The 15,447-nt window shown below is 42.4% G+C and overlaps 1 protein-coding gene across 1 annotated transcript in view; it reads right to left on the bottom strand.

Moving 5' to 3' along the window:
- The window catches only part of LOC129844190 (voltage-dependent T-type calcium channel subunit alpha-1H-like), a 105,515-nt gene that overhangs the window by 58,506 nt on the left and 31,562 nt on the right, over positions 1–15,447 (bottom strand). The window contains exons 7-8 of the mRNA XM_055912613.1: positions 15,397–15,447; positions 9,322–9,414 (exon numbers count right to left, since the gene is read on the bottom strand). The exon at positions 15,397–15,447 is cut by the window's right edge and continues 247 nt beyond it. Of these exons, the coding sequence (XP_055768588.1) occupies positions 9,322–9,414; positions 15,397–15,447 (144 nt within the window). The remainder of the gene's footprint in view (positions 1–9,321; positions 9,415–15,396) is intronic.

Genomic DNA, 15,447 nt, shown 5'->3' with positions numbered 1-15,447 from the left:
GTACTCTGTATCAGTGTCTGTCTGATTCTATACTGTACTCTGATTCTATACTGTACTCTGTATCAGTGTCTGTCTGATTCTATACTGTACTCTGATTCTATACTGTACTCTGATTCTATACTGTACTCTGATTCTATACTGTACTCTGATTCTATACTGTACTCTGTATCAGTGTCTGTCTGATTCTATACTGTACTCTGATTCTATACTGTACTCTGTATCAGTGTCTGTCTGATTCTATACTGTACTCTGATTCTATACTGTACTCTGATTCTATACTGTACTCTGTATCAGTGTCTGTCTGATTCTATACTGTACTCTGATTCTATGCTGTACTCTGATTCTATACTGTACTCTGATTCTATACTGTACTCTGGTTCTATACTGTACTCTGTATCAGTGTCTGTCTGATTCTATACTGTTCTGATTCTATACTGTACTCTGATTCTATACTGTACTCTGATTCTATACTGTACTCTGTATCAGTGTCTGTCTGATTCTATACTGTTCTGATTCTATACTGTACTCTGATTCTATACTGTACTCTGTATCAGTGTCTGTCTGATTCTATACTGTACTCTGATTCTATACTGTACTCTGGTTCTATACTGTACTCTGTATCAGTGTCTGTCTGATTCTATACTGTACTCTGATTCTATACTGTACTCTGATTCTATACTGTAGTCTGATTCTATACTGTTCTCTGATTCTATACTGTATTCTGATTCCATACTGTACTCTGATTCTATACTGTACTCATATTCTATACTGTAGTCTGATTCTATACTGTTCTCTGATTCTATACTGTATTCTGATTCCATACTGTACTCTGATTCTATACTGTTCTCTGATTCTATACTGTATTCTGATTCCATACTGTACTCTGATTCTATACTGTTCTCTGATTCTATACTGTACTCTGATTCTATACTGTACTCTGATTCTATACTGTACTCTGTATCAGTGTCTGTCTGATTCTATACTGTATTCTGATTCTATACTGTCCTCTGATTCTATACTGTACTCTGATTCTATACTGTTCTCTGATTCTATACTGTTCTGATTCTATACTGTATTCTGATTCTATACTGTACTCTGATTCTATACTGTTCTCTGATTCTATACTGTACTCTGATTCTATACTGTACTCTGATTCTATACTGTACTCTGATTCTATACTGTACTCTGATTCTATACTGTACTCTGATTCTATACTGTACTCTGATTCTATACTGTTCTCTGATTCTATACTGTACTCTGATTCTATACTGTACTCTGATTCTATACTGTACTCTGATTCTATACTGTACTCTGATTCTATACTGTACTCTGTATCAGTGTCTGTCTGATTCTATACTGTATTCTGATTCTATACTGTACTCTGTATCAGTGTCTGTCTGATTCTATACTGTACTCTGATTCTATACTGTACTCTGATTCTATACTGTACTCTGTATCAGTGTCTGTCTGATTCTATACTGTACTCTGATTCTATACTGTACTCTGATTCTATACTGTACTCTGATTCTATACTGTACTCTGTATCAGTGTCTGTCTGATTCTATACTGTACTCTGATTCTATACTGTACTCTGTATCAGTGTCTGTCTGATTCTATACTGTACTCTGATTCTATACTGTACTCTGATTCTATACTGTACTCTGATTCTATACTGTACTCTGATTCTATACTGTACTCTGTATCAGTGTCTGTCTGATTCTATACTGTACTCTGATTCTATACTGTACTCTGTATCAGTGTCTGTCTGATTCTATACTGTACTCTGATTCTATACTGTACTCTGATTCTATACTGTACTCTGATTCTATACTGTACTCTGTATCAGTGTCTGTCTGATTCTATACTGTACTCTGATTCTATGCTGTACTCTGATTCTATACTGTACTCTGATTCTATACTGTACTCTGGTTCTATACTGTACTCTGTATCAGTGTCTGTCTGATTCTATACTGTTCTGATTCTATACTGTACTCTGATTCTATACTGTACTCTGATTCTATACTGTACTCTGTATCAGTGTCTGTCTGATTCTATACTGTTCTGATTCTATACTGTACTCTGATTCTATACTGTACTCTGATTCTATACTGTACTCTGTATCAGTGTCTGTCTGATTCTATACTGTACTCTGATTCTATACTGTACTCTGGTTCTATACTGTACTCTGTATCAGTGTCTGTCTGATTCTATACTGTACTCTGATTCTATACTGTACTCTGATTCTATACTGTAGTCTGATTCTATACTGTTCTCTGATTCTATACTGTATTCTGATTCCATACTGTACTCTGATTCTATACTGTACTCATATTCTATACTGTAGTCTGATTCTATACTGTTCTCTGATTCTATACTGTATTCTGATTCCATACTGTACTCTGATTCTATACTGTTCTCTGATTCTATACTGTATTCTGATTCCATACTGTACTCTGATTCTATACTGTTCTCTGATTCTATACTGTACTCTGATTCTATACTGTACTCTGATTCTATACTGTACTCTGTATCAGTGTCTGTCTGATTCTATACTGTATTCTGATTCTATACTGTCCTCTGATTCTATACTGTACTCTGATTCTATACTGTTCTCTGATTCTATACTGTTCTGATTCTATACTGTATTCTGATTCTATACTGTACTCTGATTCTATACTGTTCTCTGATTCTATACTGTACTCTGATTCTATACTGTACTCTGATTCTATACTGTACTCTGATTCTATACTGTACTCTGATTCTATACTGTACTCTGATTCTATACTGTTCTCTGATTCTATACTGTACTCTGATTCTATACTGTACTCTGATTCTATACTGTACTCTGATTCTATACTGTACTCTGATTCTATACTGTACTCTGTATCAGTGTCTGTCTGATTCTATACTGTATTCTGATTCTATACTGTACTCTGTATCAGTGTCTGTCTGATTCTATACTGTACTCTGGTTCTATACTGTATTCTGATTCTATACTGTACTCTGATTCTATACTGTACTCTGATTCAGTGTCTGTCTGATTCTATACTGTACTCTGATTCTATACTGTACTCTGATTCTATACTGTACTCTGATTCTATACTGTACTCTGATTCTATACTGTACTCTGTATCAGTGTCTGTCTGATTCTATACTGTACTCTGGTTCTATACTGTACTCTGTATCAGTGTATGTCTGATTCTATACTGTACTCTGATTCTATACTGTACTCTGATTCTATACTGTACTCTGATTCTATACTGTACTCTGATTCTATACTGTACTCTGATTCTATACTGTACTCTGTATCAGTGTCTGTCTGATTCTATACTGTACTCTGATTCTATACTGTACTCTGATTCTATACTGTACTCTGATTCTATACTGTACTCTGATTCTATACTGTACTCTGATTCTATACTGTACTCTGATTCTATACTGTACTCTGTATCAGTGTCTGTCTGATTCTATACTGTACTCTGATTCTATACTGTACTCTGATTCTATACTGTACTCTGATTCTATACTGTACTCTGTATCAGTGTCTGTCTGATTCTATACTGTACTCTGATTCTATACTGTACTCTGTATCAGTGTCTGTCTGATTCTATACTGTCCTCTGATTCTATACTGTACTCTGATTCTATACTGTACTCTGATTCTATACTGTACTCTGATTCTATACTGTACTCTGTATCAGTGTCTGTCTGATTCTATACTGTACTCTGATTCTATACTGTACTCTGTATCAGTGTCTGTCTGATTCTATACTGTACTCTGATTCTATACTGTACTCTGATTCTATACTGTACTCTGATTCTATACTGTACTCTGTATCAGTGTCTGTCTGATTCTATACTGTACTCTGATTCTATACTGTACTCTGATTCTATACTGTACTCTGATTCTATACTGTACTCTGGTTCTATACTGTACTCTGTATCAGTGTCTGTCTGATTCTATACTCTTCTGATTCTATACTGTACTCTGATTCTATACTGTACTCTGATTCTATACTGTACTCTGTATCAGTGTCTGTCTGATTCTATACTGTTCTGATTCTATACTGTACTCTGATTCTATACTGTACTCTGATTCTATACTGTACTCTGGATCAGTGTCTGTCTGATTCTATACTGTACTCTGATTCTATACTGTACTCTGGTTCTATACTGTACTCTGTATCAGTGTCTGTCTGATTCTATACTGTACTCTGATTCTATACTGTACTCTGATTCTATACTGTAGTCTGATTCTATACTGTTCTCTGATTCTATACTGTATTCTGATTCCATACTGTACTCTGATTCTATACTGTACTCTGATTCTATACTGTAGTCTGATTCTATACTGTTCTCTGATTCTATACTGTATTCTGATTCCATACTGTACTCTGATTCTATACTGTTCTCTGATTCTATACTGTATTCTGATTCCATACTGTACTCTGATTCTATACTGTTCTCTGATTCTATACTGTACTCTGATTCTATACTGTACTCTGTATCAGTGTCTGTCTGATTCTATACTGTACTCTGATTCTATACTGTACTCTGATTCTATACTGTTCTCTGATTCTATACTGTTCTGATTCTATACTGTATTCTGATTCTATACTGTACTCTGATTCTATACTGTACTCTGATTCTATACTGTACTCTGATTCTATACTGTACTCTGATTCTATACTGTACTCTGATTCTATACTGTTCTCTGATTCTATACTGTACTCTGATTCTATACTGTACTCTGATTCTATACTGTACTCTGATTCTATACTGTACTCTGATTCTATACTGTACTCTGTATCAGTGTCTGTCTGATTCTATACTGTACTCTGATTCTATACTGTACTCTGATTCTATACTGTACTCTGTATCAGTGTCTGTCTGATTCTATACTGTACTCTGATTCTATACTGTATTCTGATTCTATACTGTACTCTGTATCAGTGTCTGTCTGCTTCTATACTGTACTCTGATTCTATACTGTACTCTGATTCTATACTGTACTCTGTATCAGTGTCTGTCTGATTCTATACTGTACTCTGATTCTATACTGTACTCTGTATCAGTGTCTGTCTGATTCTATACTGTCCTCTGATTCTATACTGTACTCTGATTCTATACTGTACTCTGATTCTATACTGTACTCTGATTCTATACTGTACTCTGTATCAGTGTCTGTCTGATTCTATACTGTACTCTGATTCTATACTGTACTCTGTATCAGTGTCTGTCTGATTCTATACTGTACTCTGATTCTATACTGTACTCTGATTCTATACTGTACTCTGATTCTATACTGTACTCTGTATCAGTGTCTGTCTGATTCTATACTGTACTCTGATTCTATACTGTACTCTGATTCTATACTGTACTCTGATTCTATACTGTACTCTGGTTTTAACTGTACTCTGTATCAGTGTCTGTCTGATTCTATACTCTTCTGATTCTATACTGTACTCTGTATCAGTGTCTGTCTGATTCTATACTGTTCTGATTCTATACTGTACTCTGATTCTATACTGTACTCTGATTCTATACTGTACTCTGTATCAGTGTCTGTCTGATTCTATACTGTACTCTGATTCTATACTGTACTCTGGTTCTATACTGTACTCTGTATCAGTGTCTGTCTGATTCTATACTGTACTCTGATTCTATACTGTACTCTGATTCTATACTGTAGTCTGATTCTATACTGTTCTCTGATTCTATACTGTATTCTGATTCCATACTGTACTCTGATTCTATACTGTACTCTGATTCTATACTGTAGTCTGATTCTATACTGTTCTCTGATTCTATACTGTATTCTGATTCCATACTGTACTCTGATTCTATACTGTTCTCTGATTCTATACTGTATTCTGATTCCATACTGTACTCTGATTCTATACTGTACTCTGATTCTATACTGTACTCTGATTCTATACTATACTCTGTATCAGTGTCTGTCTGACTCTATACTGTACTCTGATTCTATACTGTACTCTGATTCTATACTGTTCTCTGATTCTATACTGTTCTGATTCTATACTGTATTCTGATTCTATACTGTACTCTGATTCTATACTGTTCTCTGATTCTATACTGTACTCTGATTCTATACTGTACTCTGATTCTATACTGTACTCTGATTCTATACTGTACTCTGATTCTATACTGTACTCTGATTCTATACTGTACTCTGATTCTATACTGTACTCTGATTCTATACTGTACTCTGATTCTATACTGTACTCTGATTCTATACTGTACTCTGTATCAGTGTCTGTCTGATTCTATACTGTACTCTGATTCTATACTGTACTCTGATTCTATACTGTACTCTGTATCAGTGTCTGTCTGATTCTATACTGTACTCTGATTCTATACTGTATTCTGATTCTATACTGTACTCTGTATCAGTGTCTGTCTGATTCTATACTGTACTCTGATTCTATACTGTACTCTGATTCTATACTGTACTCTGTATCAGTGTCTGTCTGATTCTATACTGTACTCTGATTCTATACTGTACTCTGATTCTATACTGTTCTCTGATTCTATACTGTTCTCTGATTCTATACTGTACTCTGATTCTATACTGTACTCTGATTCTATACTGTACTCTGATTCTATAATGTACTCTGATTCTATACTGTACTCTGTATCAGTGTCTGTCTGATTCTATACTGTACTCTGATTCTATACTGTACTCTGTATCAGTGTCTGTCTGATTCTATACTGTACTCTGTATCAGTTTCTGTCTGATCCTATACTGTACTCTGATTCTATACTGTACTCTGATTCTATACTGTACTCTGTATCAGTGTCTGTCTGATTCTATACTGTACTCTGATTCTATACTGTACTCTGTATCAGTGTCTGTCTGATTCTATACTGTACTCTGATTCTATACTGTACTCTGATTCTATACTGTACTCTGATTCTATACTGTACTCTGATTCTATACTGTACTCTGTATCAGTGTCTGTCTGATTCTATACTGTACTCTGATTCTATACTGTACTCTGGTTCTATACTGTACTCTGTATCAGTGTCTGTCTGATTCTATACTGTACTCTGATTCTATACTGTACTCTGATTCTATACTGTAGTCTGATTCTATACTGTTCTCTGATTCTATACTGTATTCTGATTCCATACTGTACTCTGATTCTATACTGTACTCTGATTCTATACTGTAGTCTGATTCTATACTGTTCTCTGATTCTATACTGTATTCTGATTCCATACTGTACTCTGATTCTATACTGTTCTCTGATTCTATACTGTATTCTGATTCCATACTGTACTCTGATTCTATACTGTTCTCTGATTCTATACTGTACTCTGATTCTATACTGTACTCTGTATCAGTGTCTGTCTGATTCTATACTGTACTCTGATTCTATACTGTACTCTGATTCTATACTGTTCTCTGATTCTATACTGTTCTGATTCTATACTGTATTCTGATTCTATACTGTACTCTGATTCTATACTGTTCTCTGATTCTATACTGTACTCTGATTCTATACTGTACTCTGATTCTATACTGTACTCTGATTCTATACTGTACTCTGATTCTATACTGTTCTCTGATTCTATACTGTACTCTGATTCTATACTGTACTCTGATTCTATACTGTACTCTGATTCTATACTGTACTCTGATTCTATACTGTACTCTGTATCAGTGTCTGTCTGATTCTATACTGTACTCTGATTCTATACTGTACTCTGATTCTATACTGTACTCTGTATCAGTGTCTGTCTGATTCTATACTGTACTCTGATTCTATACTGTATTCTGATTCTATACTGTACTCTGTATCAGTGTCTGTCTGATTCTATACTGTACTCTGATTCTATACTGTACTCTGATTCTATACTGTACTCTGTATCAGTGTCTGTCTGATTCTATACTGTACTCTGATTCTATACTGTACTCTGATTCTATACTGTTCTCTGATTCTATACTGTTCTCTGATTCTATACTGTACTCTGATTCTATACTGTACTCTGATTCTATACTGTACTCTGATTCTATACTGTACTCTGATTCTATACTGTACTCTGTATCAGTGTCTGTCTGATTCTATACTGTACTCTGATTCTATACTGTACTCTGTATCAGTGTCTGTCTGATTCTATACTGTACTCTGTATCAGTTTCTGTCTGATTCTATACTGTACTCTGATTCTATACTGTACTCTGATTCTATACTGTACTCTGTATCAGTGTCTGTCTGATTCTATACTGTACTCTGATTCGATACTGTACTCTGATTCTATACTGTCCTCTGATTCTATACTGTACTCTGTATCAGTGTCTGTCTGATTCTATACTGTACTCTGATTCTATACTGTCCTCTGATTCTATACTGTACTCTGGCTCAGACTCTGTATCGGCGTCTGTGTGATTCAGACTCTGCCTGCTAAGCACCCCCTCCTCCTCCAGCCTACTTCAAAGTGCTGTAGAGAAACTAGGTCACCGCCGAGCCGCAGAAGGAGAGGAGAACGACCGACGGCTGGCGTTGAACCCACGTCCTCTGTATTAGCCTGCTGAACTAAAGCCTAGGCATCAACTAGGCGAGATGACAAGTCTACAGGGCTACAGCCGAGCAGTATAACATATAGTCACTATGATGAGCAGTATAAAATATATATATACTCACTATAATGAGCAGAATAATATATATATATATACTCACTATGATGAGCAGTATAAAATATATATATACTCACTATGATGAGCAGTATAAATATATATACTCACTATGATGAGCAGTATAAATATATATACTCACTATGATGAGCAGTATAAATATATATACTCACTATGATGAGCAGTATAAATATATATACTCACTATGATGAGCAGTATAAATATATATACTCACTATGATGAGCAGTATAAAATATATATACTCACTATGATGAGCAGTATAAATATATATACTCACTATGATGAGCAGTATAAATATATATACTCACTATGATGAGCAGTATAAATATATATACTCACTATGATGAGCAGTATAAATATATATACTCACTATGATGAGCAGTATAAATATATATACTCACTATGATGAGCAGTATAACATATAGTCACTATGATGAGCAGTATAAATATATATACTCACTATGATGAGCAGTATAAATATATATACTCACTATGATGAGCAGTATAAAATATACTCACTATGATGAGCAGTATAAAATATACTCACTATGATGAGCAGTATAAAATATATATACTCACTATGATGAGCAGTATAAAATATATATACTCACTATGATGAGCAGTATAAAATATATATACTCACTATGATGAGCAGTATAAAATATATAAAATTGTAGAAGGAGTGAGCATCCATAACGTAGTACATGATGTCCACCCAGCCTTCCAGAGTTATCACCTAGAGGGAGAGAGATAGGGAGGGGGAGGGAGGGGGGGGGGGGGGGGGCAGGGGGAGGGAGAGAGAGAGGGAGGGGGAGGGAGGGGGAGGGGGGGAGCAGAGGGAGGGAGGGAGAGAGGGAGGGGGAGGGAGGGGGAGGTGGGGAGAGAGCAGGGGGAGGGAGAGAGAGAAGGAGGGGGAGGGAGGGGGGGGAGAGGGAGGAGGGAGGAGAGCAGGGGGAGGGAGAGAGAGAGGGAGGGGGAGGGAGGGGGAGGGAGGGGAGCAGGGGGAGGGAGGGAGAGAGGGAGGGGGAGGGAGGGGGAGGTGGGGAGAGAGCAGGGGGAGGGAGAGAGAGAAGGAGGGGGAGGGAGGGGGGGAGAGGGAGGAGGGAGGAGAGCAGGGGGAGGGAGAGAGAGAGGGAGGGAGGGGGAGGTGGGGAGAGAGCAGGGGGAGGGAGAGAGAGAGGGAGGGGGAGGGAGGGGGAGCAGGATGAGGGAGAGAGAGAGGGAGGGGGAGGGAGGGGGAGCAGGGGGAGGGAGAGAGAGAGGGAGGGGGAGGGAGGGAGGGGGGAGAGCAGGGGGAGGGAGAGAGAGAGGGAGGGGGAGGGAGGGAGGGAGGGGGGGGCAGGGGGAGGGAGAGGGAGGGAGGGGGAGGGAGGGAGGGAGGGAGGGAGAGGGAGGGGGGGAGGGAGGGGGGAGGAGAGCAGGGGGAGGGAGAGAGAGAGGGAGGGGGAGGGAGGGGGAGGGGGGGCAGGGGGAGGGGGAGGGAGGGAGGGGGAGGGAGAGAGAGAGGGAGGGGGAGGGAGGGGGAGGGGGGAGAGATAGCAGGGGGACGGAGAGAGAGAGGGAGGGGGAGGGAGGGAGAGAGAGGGAGGGGGAGGGAGGGAGGGAGAGAAAGAGTGTAAGAGAGAGAGAGAGAGAGGGGGGGCAGGAGAGAGGGGGTGAGAGAGAATGGGTAGCGAGGGGGGGCAGGAGAGAGAGGGTGTGTGAGAGAGGGAGAGAGAGAGGGAAGGGGAGAGAGAGAGAGAGACAGAGAAAGAGAGAGTCGGAGAGAGAGGGGGAGAGAGGGAGATAGGGAGAGAAAGAAACACAAAGAGACAGAGAGAGGATGGGGATTGTTATAGAGACATGAAAGCAGTACTCAGCAGACCTGCTAATACACAGACCACAGGAACGTCTTTCTTATTTAACCCTTATGTTACCAGGTCAGTTGACTGAGAACACATTTTCATTTACAACAACGACCTGGGGAATAGTTACTGGGGTGAGGAGGGGGGATGAATGAGCCAATTGTAAGGTAGCATACAGACATGATGCAGTCACACCTCAACCCCCCTTATCCCTGTTGAAACGACTGCTGCAGTCACACCTCAACCGCCCTTATCCCTGTTGAAACGACTGCTGCAGTCACACCTCAACCCCCCTTATCCCTGTTGAAACGACTGCTGCAGTCACACCTCAGCCCCCCTTATCCCTGTTGGAACGACTTCTGCAGTCACACCTCAACCCCCCTTATCCCTGTTGAAACGACTGCTGCAGTCACACCTCAACCCCCCTTATCCCTGTTGGAACGACTTCTGCAGTCACACCTCAACCCCCCTTATCCCTGTTGAAACGACTTCTGCAGTCACACCTCAACCCCCCTTATCCCTGTTGAAACGACTGCTGCAGTCACACCTCAACCCCCCTTATCCCTGTTGGAACGACTTCTGCAGTCACACCTCAACCCCCCTTATCCCTGTTGAAACGACTGCTGCAGTCACACCTCAACCCCCCTTATCCCTGTTGAAACGACTGCTGTAGTCACACCTCAACCCCCCTTATCCCTGTTGAAACGACTGCTGCAGTCACACCTCAACCCCCCTTATCCCTGTTGAAAAGACCCCTGCAGTCACACCTCAACCCCCCTTATCCCCGTTGAAACGACTCCTGTAGTCACACCTCAACTCCCCTTATCCCTGTTGAAACGACTGTTGCAGTCACACCTCAACCCCCTTATCCCTGTTGAAAAGACTTCTGCAGTCACACCTTAACCCCCCTTATCCCTGTTGAAATGACTGATGCAGTCACACCTCAGCCCCCCTTATCCCTGTTGAAACGACTCCTGCAGTCACACCTCAACCCCCCTTATCCCTGTTGAAATGACTGCTGCAGTCACACCTCAACCCCCCTTATCCCTGTTGAAACGACTGCTGCAGTCACACCTCAACCCCCCTTATCCCTGTTGAAAAGACCCCTGCAGTCACACCTCAACCCCCCTTATCCCTGTTGAAACGACTGCTGCAGTCACACCTCAACCCCCCTTATCCCTGTTGAAAAGACCCCTGCAGTCACACCTCAACCCCCCTTATCCCTGTTGAAACGACTGCTGCAGTCACACCTCAACCCCCCTTATCCCTGTTGAAACGACTGCTGCAGTCACACCTCAACCCCCTTATCCCTGTTGAAACGACCCCTGCAGTCACACCTCAACCCCCCTTATCCCTGTTGAAACGACTGCTGCAGTCACACCTCAACCCCCCTTATCCCTGTTGAAACAACTGCTGCAGTCACACCTCAACCCCCTTATCCCTGTTGAAAAGACCCCTGCAGTCACACCTCAACCCCCCTTATCCCTGTTGAAACGACTCCTGCAGTCACACCTCAACCCCCCTTATCCCTGTTGAAACGACTGCTGCAGTCACACCTCAACCCCCTTATCCCTGTTGAAACGACTGCTGTAGTCACACCTCAACCCCCCTTATCCCTGTTGAAACGACTGCTGTAGTCACACCTCAACCCCCTTATCCCTGTTGAAACGACTGCTGTAGTCACACCTCAACCCCCCTTATCCCTGTTGAAAAGACCCCTGCAGTCACACCTCAACTCCCCTTATCCCTGTTGAAAAGACCCCTGCAGTCACACCTCAACCCCCCTTATCCCTGTTGAAAAGACTCTCTGCAGTCACACCTCAACCCCCCTTATCCCTGTTGAAACGACTGCTGCAGTCACACCTCAACCCCCCTTATCCCTGTTGAAACGACTACTGCAGTCACACCTCAACCCCCCTTATCCCTGTTGAAAAGACCCCTGCAGTCACACCTCCACCCCCCTTATCCCTGTTGAAAAGACCCCTGCAGTCACACCTCAACCCCCCTTATCCCTGTTGAAACGACTGCTGCAGTCACACCTTAACCCCCCTTATCCCTGTTGAAACGACTGCTGCAGTCACACCTTAACCCCCCTTATCCCTGTTGAAAAGACTGCTGCAGTCACACCTCAACTCCCCTTATCCCTGTTGAAACGACTGCTGCAGTCACACCTCAACCCCCCTTATCCCTGTTGAAACAGACTGTCTGCAGTCACACCTCATCCCCCCTTATCCCTGTTGAAACGACTGCTGCAGTCACACCTCAACCCCCCTTATCCCTGTTGAAACGACTGCTGCAGTCACACCTCAACCCCCCTTATCCCTGTTGAAACGACTGCTGCAGTCACACCTCAACTCCCCTTATCCCTGTTGAAACGACTGCTGTAGTCACACCTCAACTCCCCTTATCCCTGTTGAAACGACTGCTGCAGTCACACCTCAACCCCCCTTATCCCTGTTGAAACGACTGTTGCAGTCACACCTCAACTCCCCTTATCCTTGTTGAAACGACTGCTGCAGTCACACCTCAACCCCCCTTATCCCTGTTGAAAAGAATTCTGCAGTCACACCTCAACCCCCCTTATCCCTGTTGAAACGACTGCTGCAGTCACACCTCAACCCCCCTTATCCCTGTTGAAACGACTGCTGCAGTCACACCTCAACCCCCCTTATCCCTGTTGAAACGACTGCTGCAGTCACACCTCAACCCCCCTTATCCCTGTTGAAACGACTGCTGCAGTCACACCTCAACCCCCCTTATCCCTGATGAAACGACTGCTGCAGTCACACCTCAACCCCCCTTATCCCTGTTGAAACGACTGCTGCAGTCACACCTCAACCCCCCTTATCCCTGTTGAAACGACTGCTGCAGTCACACCTCAACCCCCCTTATCCCTGTTGAAACGACTGCTGCAGTCACACCTCAACTCCCCTTATCCCTGATGAAACGACTGCTGCAGTCACACCTCAACCCCCCTTATCCCTGTTGAAAAGACCCCTGCAGTCACACCTCAACCCCCCTTATCCCTGTTGAAACGACTGCTGCAGTCACACCTCAACCCCCCTTATCCCTGTTGAAAAGACCCCTGCAGTCACACCTCAACCCCCCTTATCCCTGTTGAAACGACTGCTGCAGTCACACCTCAACCTCCCTTACCCATGCTAGGCTATAGCTGGGTATATACCTGGCTCTGAGTGATGAGGTTATCCATGCTGGGCTGGGTATATACCTGGCTCTGAGTGATGAGGTTACCCATGCTAGGCTGGGTATATACCTGGCTCTGAGTGATGAGGTTATACATGCTAGGCTGGGTATATACCTGGCTCTGAGTGTTGAGGTTATCCATGCTAGGCTATAGCTGGGTATATACCTGGCTCTGAGTGATGAGGTTATCCATGCTGGGCTGGGTATATACCTGGCTCTGAGTGATGAGGTTATCCATGCTAGGCTGGGTATATACCTGGCTCTGAGTGATGAGGTCATCCATGCTAGACTATAGCTGGGTATATACTTGGCTGTGAGTGATGAGGTTATCCATGCTAGGCTGGGTATATACCTGACTCTGAGTGATGAAGTTACCCATGCTAGGCTGGGTATATACCTGGCTCTGAGTGATAAGGTTACCCATGCTAGGCTGGGTTTATACCTGGCTCTGAGTGATGAGGTTACCCATGCTAGGCTGGGTTTATACCTGGCTCTGAGTGTTGAGGTTATCCATGCTAGGCTGGGTATATACCTGGCTCTGAGTGATGAGGTTATCCATGCTAGGCTATAGCTGGGTATATTCTTGGCTCTGAGTGGTGAGGTTATCCATGCTAGGCTGGGTATATACCTGGCTCTGAGTGATGAGGTTATCCATGCTAGACTATAGCTGGGTATATACTTGGCTCTGAGTGATACGGTTATCCATGCTAGGCTGGGTATATACCTGACTCTGAGTGATGAGGTTATCCATGCTAGGCTGGGTATATACCTGGCTCTGAGTGATGAGGTTATCCATGCTAGGCTATAGCTGGGTATATACCTGGCTCTGAGTGATGAGGTTACCCATGCTAGGCTGGGTATATACCTGGCTCTGAGTGATGAGGTTACCCATGCTAGGCTATAGCTGGGTTTATACCTAGCTCTGAGTGATGAGGTTATCCATGCTAGGCTATAGCTGGGTATATACCTGACTCTGAGTGATGAGGTTACCCATGTTAGGCTGGGTATATACCTGGCTCTGAGTGATGAGGTTACCCATGCTAGGCTGGGTATATACATGGCTCTGAGTGATGAGATTATTCATGCTAGGCTATAGCTGGGTATATACCTGGCTCTGAGTGATGAGGTTATCCATGCTAGACTATAGCTGGGTATATACCTGGCTCTGAGTGATGAGGTTACCCATGCTAGGCTGGGTATATACCTTTCTCTGAGTGATTAGGTTATCCATGCTAGACTATAGCTGGGTATATACCTGGCTCTGAGGGGTGAGGTTACCCATGCTAGGCTATAGCTGGGTATTTACCTGGCTCTGAGTGATGAAGTTATCCATGCTAGGCTATGCTAGGCTATGCTGTGTGTGTACAGTCCTACCTGGAAGATGGCTCTCCATGCTAGGCTATGCTAGGCTATGCTGTGTGTGTGTGTACAGTCCTACCTGGAAGATGGCTATCCATGCTAGGCTATGCTGTGTGTGTACAGTCCTACCTGGAAGATGGCTATCCATGCTAGGCTATGCTAGGCTATGCTGTGTGTGTACAGTCCTACCTGGAAGATGGCTATCCATGCTAGGCTATGCTAGGCTATGCTGTGTGTGTACAGTCCTACCTGGAAGATGGCTATCCATGCTAGGCTATGCTAGGCTATGCTGTGTGTGTGTACAGTCCTACCTGGAAGATGGCTATCCATGCATAAGCTATGTTGTCAAAGTTCACCGCTCC

The sequence above is a fragment of the Salvelinus fontinalis genome, unplaced genomic scaffold (genome assembly GCF_029448725.1).
Source record: "Salvelinus fontinalis isolate EN_2023a unplaced genomic scaffold, ASM2944872v1 scaffold_0192, whole genome shotgun sequence".
Taxonomy (NCBI): Eukaryota; Metazoa; Chordata; class Actinopteri; order Salmoniformes; family Salmonidae; genus Salvelinus; species Salvelinus fontinalis.
Note: the sequence above shows the minus strand (reverse complement) of the source record. Positions and strands in the feature narration are given on the sequence as shown.